This window comes from Cladophialophora immunda (assembly GCF_000835495.1).
Source record: "Cladophialophora immunda strain CBS 83496 unplaced genomic scaffold supercont1.45, whole genome shotgun sequence".
Taxonomy (NCBI): Eukaryota; Fungi; Ascomycota; class Eurotiomycetes; order Chaetothyriales; family Herpotrichiellaceae; genus Cladophialophora; species Cladophialophora immunda.
In genome coordinates this window covers 1-8,511 of record NW_015622585.1, presented here as the reverse complement: position 1 = coordinate 8,511, position 8,511 = coordinate 1, and the positions used below count along the sequence as shown (strand labels likewise).

The 8,511-nt window shown below is 48.4% G+C and overlaps 1 protein-coding gene across 1 annotated transcript; it reads right to left on the bottom strand.

Annotated features, from left to right (window-relative positions):
* Positions 1 to 6,501: 6,501 nt before the first annotated feature.
* On the bottom strand, positions 6,502 to 7,062 carry PV07_12664 (uncharacterized protein; the record flags this gene model as incomplete). The annotated part of the gene is made up of 2 exons (XM_016400212.1): positions 6,502 to 6,722; positions 6,819 to 7,062. 2 exons carry the CDS (start codon positions 7,060 to 7,062, stop codon positions 6,502 to 6,504), a joined length of 465 nt encoding a protein of 154 aa, XP_016242142.1.
* Between the last annotated feature and the right edge of the window lie 1,449 nt (positions 7,063 to 8,511).

The following is an 8,511-nucleotide window of genomic DNA, read 5'->3' as shown; positions in this document are numbered from 1 at the left end:
AAGGCGAACCACCGTCCGTCTAATGCTAGGTCCAGCGGTTTTGTGAGTTCCTCCGTCAAATCACCTATACAGCTCGAGTGGTAGTAGACTACGCGAACCTAGAGGCTTGAGAGGTGCGACTTCTTCAAGCGCACATACTATTGATGCATTTCACACCACATCAAAGGAGAATACAACCAATGTGATAAGACGCTATATTCCTTCTCGAAAACCTCATCCTCAAGGTGGCTACTTGCTCTATTACCGCCGGCGAATCAATCTAATTTGGTCGATCTATACTCCTCACGTCCGGCCAACCAGAACACTCTCTGCGTGTCTGTGTAGGGATATCCGTGAAGCCACGATTCGGTTCGAGATACATGTTTGTCGAGGACCCAAGGTTAACGAAAAAGGTTTTATGCATCAGTGGCTTCCCTACGGAGTCAGCCGTCTTCCTCACTGACGCTGCACATCGAGCTAATTCCTACCGGGCCTTTGGAGGGCTTTGTGACTGCGCTACAGCATCAGCAGGTATTGTCTCCAGCCTCCAGGTACGAGCCAGACTAGATAACGTAACCGATACGCGAAACCGGTCAGAACAACCACGCGACAGATCGTCGACGGCTCCGCCGTGCAACACGTCAAAAAGATTTGTGGATCATATCTCCAGCGCTTTGCAGAGGTCGAAAAGAGCAAGTTAAATAGGATGTTGCTGCACTGTCGAAATTGCACGTCTAGGTGACCACGGTGAGGAAGCGGTAATGCGGAGTGCGTCAGGTGGATCAGCATTACGGTATCACCTTTCTGCGGAGACGTGGGCATCTAACTCTGGCGCCTTTTGTGCATCCCACCCACGGACTGGGCAGTAGACCGTCTGGAGAGATAAGATCAGAGACTTATCGGGAACAACCCTGTTCGGGTGGATGCGCAGATCAATGCAAGCCGTCTTGACTCTTGAACAATGTTGCGAAAGGAGCAGGACGTAATTGAGCGGCAACTCCATCGTCCCCAGCGCGGAGAGTCGCGTTCCGTAGACTATTGAGTTTTCATCATCAGAAAGGGAGTAAAGGTTCTGTTTGAAAACTTGGGTCAAACGGAGGGAGACGTAGACTACTTAATCCAACTCAAATAAACTCTCGCTATAACTATAGTCGTGGAAGTTTAACTCTGACGCAGCCCCAGATCTGAATCAAACAACACAATTAAGAACTCCTCCACCGGCCGTCCACGCTTCTCTTCACCTTACTCTCCAGTTATTGAGTTAACTTGGACAAGAATTATAATAACCATAAAAGACGTCAGAAGTTCCGTATATTCAGGCCTAGCGTGCCCTGCGCTAACCAGTTATCCTAATCAGGAATTTTTTTGGTCACCCTCGTTGCTGTGGTGAAAAATGTTCGGCTGGGTAGCTAGAATTACGACAACGACCAGTCCTGCTAGAGCCATAAAGGTGAGGCATATAATGATTTTTGTCCCCAGGAGGCACATGGTACAGCTTTTGGAATAAACTCCCCGTAATGCAGGAAAACAGGTAGGTAGGTGAGAAGGACGTAAGCTCGTTGAGTTTGGTGGGTCGTGAGGAAATATGTATAGATGTTATGGTATGACACTACATACCACCTGAAGGAGAAGTGGCGATCCACGGAGAAGGCTCGTAGAGAATATATATACGTTGAGGGATCGTCATCTCTTCTACCTTTTATCGTTAAATTATTTGTCGAACGAAAGCACCGGTGGTGTAATTTTCAACTTAGCTAACAGGCCATAATAAGAACGCGCTATTTCTCAGAGCAGCCCAAGAGGTATAAAGCTTACAACTCAGTTACATTATATGGTATTTCTCGCGGCGCAATTTCAGTCTACGGGGTAATTCTCCCTATTGATGCAGAAAGGGGACAAAAATTTTCCTCATTCACATACGGAGGTACGGAATCATTTTCCTCTCCCTCCGCCCTTCGGGAATATATTCACTCCGGTTATAATATAGTTATATATGGTGTGCGGAGATTGCTTTAAACTAAGTCTTACATACTCCATTAGTTGAGCAGCACTAGGCACACCCTGATCTGTGGACCGTGGCCAGATATAGTGCCTTGACAATAAATGACAGCATCTTTACCTGTATCTGTGGTCTATACCGTGAAACCTCTTCTTGACCGCTACTCTGCTGGCCATTCGTCTCCCGACAGGGGCGGAGCCATAAACCATCAAAGGCACTCTCAACGGCATCACTCCTCAATGCAAAACGTACCTCAACCAGGTCCGTTCCCGTAGATATGCTGCGGCGAGGTATGATCCTCACTTCTTTGCCGGAGAGTGATACTATATCTTGACTCCTCATGCTCCCTATCGGCTTTGTGGTGAAGTCACCAGAGTTTGACCCATGGCGTTCGACATGGCTAGCAACTTGGGGGCCTACTGTATGATGCAGAAGGCCAACGGGGACTGGAATGTGCCTCTATTGATTGAAGATGTTTATAACAAGTTCCTTTCGTGCGTCGTACAAGCTTCATGACGGTGGACCCTAGACGGACTATTATGTTATTGTTACTATAATTATTATTGATACAGCAAGCAGAACTCCGTTGTATAATACATGATAGCCTATATCATACAGGTAAGAAGTTCCCCCCACAACCATCAGAAAGCCTGCTCCACCACGTCCAGATTTTATCAATATAAGGGTTCAGCCTTGTTCAACCTCACTAGGATAGTAGTGTGATGGGCTCGTCCCACGGTCCACAGGTCTTCCACAATCACCAAGGAGCATTCCAGGAGTTCATCGGGGAAGCTCCAGTCTCTACCAATTTATGCATACACCGAGTAAGTCTCCCTAAGCAGTAGTATACGGAGAGAGACGTAAATCCACGCCTTTCCGAAATAGCTGTCCGGTCCCGCCATTGACAATCCATCGTGGCTTGTTCCTCCAGGCCAGTTGGAAACGAGTGTCGTGCGTATCAGATACGTCTTTAACTTGGCTTCTCAAGCATGTACGATCGGAGTCGCTTGAGTATCGGCTCGTCATCAAGACTTTTGACAAGCACATCTGCGTATTGAGTCGCATACTCAGCAGCCTCTATGGCCACATCAGCCTCGGGATGAGAAGTGTTGGCGTACAAAGCGGCAATAGCAGCAGCAAACACACTGGCATCCTTGGCTATGTCATTTCCTGGATGCTTGTTGGCGACATAACTGGCAGCCCGCGTCGCCGCATCCTTGGCGTTCTTGATGGCAGATTCAGTCGCCACTCCACTGCTCGTGGAATCAAGATACTTGGCGACAAATGTAGTGGCACTTGCTTCGATATCTTTGTGAGTATATTTAGCGAGGATGTAATCTCTAGAAGCTTTCCGCGGTAAGTCTTCTAAAGGGGAAAACAATGCTTTCCAAATTCGATACTTCTTGAGGACCTCACTTGCCCCCAAGATTGCGGCTTCGGAGGTGGCGGTTACTCCTCTGAATGCTGGAAAATCTGCCGCATATTCGATGGCCCAGCCTCGCGCATCTGATCTGAACCTCAAAAAATAACTCAAACGGATTGGGTCGGAAATTTTAAGGGATCCCAACAACGCATGTTCAAACGCGATAATGGCGGCCCTCATTGATGCAATTGACAATGGCGTTTGGCCGGTCGAATCCTCGAAGTCGAGGTTGACCTTGGCTGTCCGGAGCAATAGCTCGAGTAGTTCTTCATTCCCAGTCTCGACAACCAACCGTAACAACTTTCGATCTTCCCTGGAAAAGTAGCTCTTTTCCCTGAAGCCTAGTTTGACGAGGGGCTTGCTGGCATTCTCATCCGCCAGCAAAAGCAATTCGTGGCCGGCGCCGCTGCGCGCACTAACCTCAAGCTCGCCGCTCATAAACACCTTGTCATGATACGCGTGCGGTTTTGACGATGGCTCGCTTAGCACATCATTTGGGACCTTTTCCAGTAGTGATATGATACTAGAGACGTCGTTTTTCGGTAGCTCAAGAAGATGAATGGACCCTTGGTACGATCTAGCGAAGGAGGTTTGAACCTGTCTCTGGGCTTCCTCGAAACTAGCGTTTTCAAGATCTTGTAGAGACTTCCAGAGGAGGGCGATCTTGAAACTAGGGAATTTTCCGGCCGCTCCACTGGCGCCGGTGGTCCAGTTCGAAGGGTTCAGCTCCTCAGAGCACAGCTCCTGGGGGCTGTTTTCTTCCAGGACATATATGATCCAGAGCTCCCGATCATGGCTCACGAAAACCTCATAGCCTGTCCACATCGAGCGGCCGTGCATGTTGACGAAGAGCTTCCCAATTGGAATGACGATCTCTGGGCAAGATATCAGCTCCAAGCTTCCGGATTTTGCAATATGGAACAGGCTATGGGCGTAGAGATCAACCAGGTCCGGCTCCACGGATCCAGCGGTGTGCAGGGTGGTCATCCAGGTGTAGGAAAGGTGAACCTGATAATCTGCTTTGTTTCGTTCGTTGGTAAACAGAGGAATCACTCTTTCGGCCATTGTGCTTGGTAGGGAACCGATCCATTCGCGAGTCTCATCGTCTCTAAGAGACTTTCCTTTCTTAACGACGTCGTCGAAAAATTGCATCACTGCGGGACTCTTTCTGAGCTCTTCGTTGCTCTTGTGAGAGTATTCGATATCGTAATCGTATTCGTCCGAATGATATGCCGTTGGTGTAACGGGCTGTGGATCGTAGGCTGCGGCCATGATGGGAACGGCAGATTCTAAAGAAGCTATCGACGCTAGCTGCAGTTCCTAGTCGGGGGTGGTCTTATTAGATACGAGCCCTAGTATAGTGGCGAACTTATCCAATTTAGAAATGCAGTAAGTTGGTTTATATTAGAAGATGTCGTAGTTAGGTGAGGATATCGTGACCCATGAGTTATAGGAAATCACTACTGCCATTTAATTCTATCTCCAACATAGCTACTCAAGAAAAGTCTCGAGCGTAACCTTACGTATCTACAGTAGAGAACGTATTTATCGTCATTTCTAACTAGCAGAAAATCCTTGGAAAGGATAAAGATCTAAATGTTAAAAATGTAGTAATAGAAAGACTATTTTCCTTAGTTATATAACTATATGAGCTGACTGAAATCATACTCAAATGTTCTTGTTTCGATTTCTGATTCATACTGCAAAGTTTTTATGGAAGTACGAATTTTCGAGCGTATTATGTCTAATTCCACCCTTTCTTTTTTCTATCTTGGTAATGGTTTCATAGGGTGCTCACGCTCGTAGTACGTAAATGTGCTGTGAATGCTTCGCTGACGGTTCTGGGAGTGAGATCGGTTGGGTCGCACCTTATTCAGTACTTCAGCTACCGGCCTTCCACCACAACGACGAGATCGCGACATCGACTTCGCCAAGTGCTAAAACATTGGGTGGCGAGATTTCGTCGGCCTCGTTTCTTCTAGCCTACGCTATTTTGCGAGCGAACGTTCGCGGAGCCTCCTCAGACAAGGGTTTTGCCTTTATTGTCCGGACAATGCTGTTGAAAATGTGAGTGGGAGATATATAGCATTTTCGACGCAGCCGAGAGTTTGCTTCTCCTCATAGCCTATATAACCTAGCAAATCGTATCTTCGACATTCGGATCATGATCCATGCTATCGTCCGTGGGGAAAACGCCTGCGCCTATATGTCCAGGAAACACTTTTTACTGCTGGCTTGTTTAAGCCTAATAAGACTGCTCCCCTAGCAACGGCGGATGTCGAAAATTCGCCGAGCCAGATGGTGGCGATGTTGGTCCGGGCGATGTTCTGTTTCGCCTCGATGAACTCTTGGATGCGGCCACCCACGCAGTGATGGTGACTGGCCGGGAACCCACCGACCACAATCAATTTACCAACGGTCAGATTCTTCTCACCGGCAAACCGGAGCTGCCTCTCAAGTAGACCTATGGTACCGTCTAGCGATGGCTGGGACAAGGCGCTAATTTCTTCCTTCGTCCACCTAATCTTACATTCATCCAACAAGACTCGTCGCAGCCCGTATTTTTCGTTGCCAATGTCGATCCTGGGCTTTTGATATAGATCCCAGTCGTTCGTTAGGGTCGTGACCCTTGCCTCTATATCCGAACCGTCCAGTAGCCTCTCTGCTTGTAGCTTGGGCTTGAGTTCCGCAGTATAACGCTGGCTTATAAAGGCAGAGCCGCAAAGAGCACTCTCGGATTGGACCATTCCTCTCTGAAGGCACGGTAGACTAGCGCCACCGGACGTTGCCTTATAGGTAGTCGATGTCGACCGTGCCTCCACCGGCATTCAACAGGATGAAGACTTCGTCCTTGACTCCTTGCGGAGGTTACCTTCTCCCCCAACGAGGCAAGCACAAATTGAGCGGCTGTATCAGGCTCCGACACAATGGAAGGATTGCTGATAACATTGCATCTCTTAATCGCCCTGGTCATTACGTTGTGCATAATTTGGCGAGCACTCTTTGACCATAACATCGGAGCACACAGGACGAACTCGAGATCTGAGGCATCCTGAAGATCGGCTTCTTTTCTGAGTATGCGTTTTGCGTGGCGCAGGAGTCAAGCAAGGTAATCTTGGAGAATATGGTCTCGGCCCAGGATGAACTGGCGTAATTGCAACCTTTGAATCTGTTCGGCCAGCTCCCCGCGTTTGTCCGTCAACTTCTCGTCGCCTAGGCTGAGCTTGATGAGCTTCACAACCTCACTCTCCTCATATCGATGGAGCTCCTTGGGATCCTTCTGCATTCTCTGGACGTTAAAGCCCCATTTCGTCGAAGCTCCTACGCATCTTCTCCATTAACTCAATTCTACAGTCCTAGCAACTTTCGCTGATCGTTTCTTGCCGCACTCGTAGCCTGCTGTATGGACACGTTTACGGCTTCCTTTGCCTTCAGGAGTCGTATCGGACCCTGGGTCGGACTCCGAGTCAGACCCAGGGTCATCGCCAAGGTTATCGCCAGGGTCATTGCCAGCAGCGGTAGCAGAGCCCAGATATAGGATCTCAAGTAGGGACATTGCCGATCCGAGAGTTCGCCATAACTCGGGCACCACCAGTGGCGTTCTTGGAGTCGTCGATACATCGTATGCAGTTGACCCCAAGAAGAGTAGCATCGGTGCCATGGACAACCTCCGCGTATGAGACGGTAGAATGTGTGGTTCCAAAATCGACGGCAATGATAAACTTCGAAGTATGTGGACGACAGAATACCAAATCTTTAGCCGACCCGATTGTTCTTCTTAAGGCGTCGACCTCTACGTGGACCAATTGGTGACTCTGTTTCTGTTCCAAGAGATCCCGTATGTGTTTGATTCGGGGTGATATGTAGAATCCAATACCGGGAGAATGGGAGCGTATGGCGAGGCCACGTTGATATGATCTAATACTATATAGCAAGACAGAAATTCCGCTTTTCCTTGAGCGGAATATTTGAGTAGCGACAGAGGATAAGAACGTTCTCCAGATTCAAGCGCTCATGGCCTATCGCCCTCCACCTACAGGGATCAAGGAGAGCCGTACCGACACAAGGTCTGATCGTATCTTTCGCGTCTTTCGCGTCTTTCGGGCTATGCTTGTGGATGTGGCCTAAAGCTCCATCTTACGTCCCATTTCTTGCCTCTTAGGTCCTCAATATAGCCCCGTCCTGTACGCCAGCATTTAGACTGAGTCGCAATAGAGGACCAGAATTCCTCTCAGCTCAGTCGTGAATCAGCAATTGCAGAGGCATTATGTTCTTCAGCTTTTAAGGGCAAGAAAGTCTCGAGATCCAGGTTGCCTCGCACAATGGCCTAATACCAGCGTGTGGTGCCTGCACAAGCCCGGACAACTTACTTTCCGACGTTTTAAAGATTGGGTCTTTCTTCGATTGGAGTGTCGAGACCTGTGATGACTTACCAGGGCTCTAACGAAGCTTTCGGATAATATCCTTTCGTACAGACCGTAATAGTAGGATGGCGGCTCGAGAGAGGGACAATATAGGGCATGGAAAAGTGGCTCTTGAGTCTTGACATCGGAGATCCGAAATTCAGCTGTATGTACGTAGGTGCCAGACTTTTGAAAACGCGCCCCGCTACCCGCGCCCCTCTCTGCTTGCGCCTCGCGTGGCAGATTATAACCCAACCTTTTCATCTTGAACTTGTGAGTATCGGCCTCTAGAACCCTAAGATACCCTACGGGCTATAGTACAGAGAATGATTTTAAAAAAGCCCTTACTTTCGCCGGGCGACACCTTCACGAAACGATTAATACCTAAATCAGCAGACCATCAAGAGTCAGTCATTGCATAATTTTCGAATCAACATGAGCCGTGGACAAACTCAGACGCACGGTAATATCCCAATAGAAGACCTAGCGACATGAGCAAGTAAAGTGCCAAAAGGCGAGAAAAAATGGGGGAACCAGAAAATCGAGACTCTCTACCAAGGGAGGTTACGGAGAAAGACCTGCGAACCCAGATACAGTATCAGAGAGTCTGAGAAAGGTGCATGAGTCCTTTCCATAGTTCAGGCTTGTCTAACATTCATTCACACAGGTTAAACAGTGGAAGATCTTGAGGGTAACTGAAAAAAAAA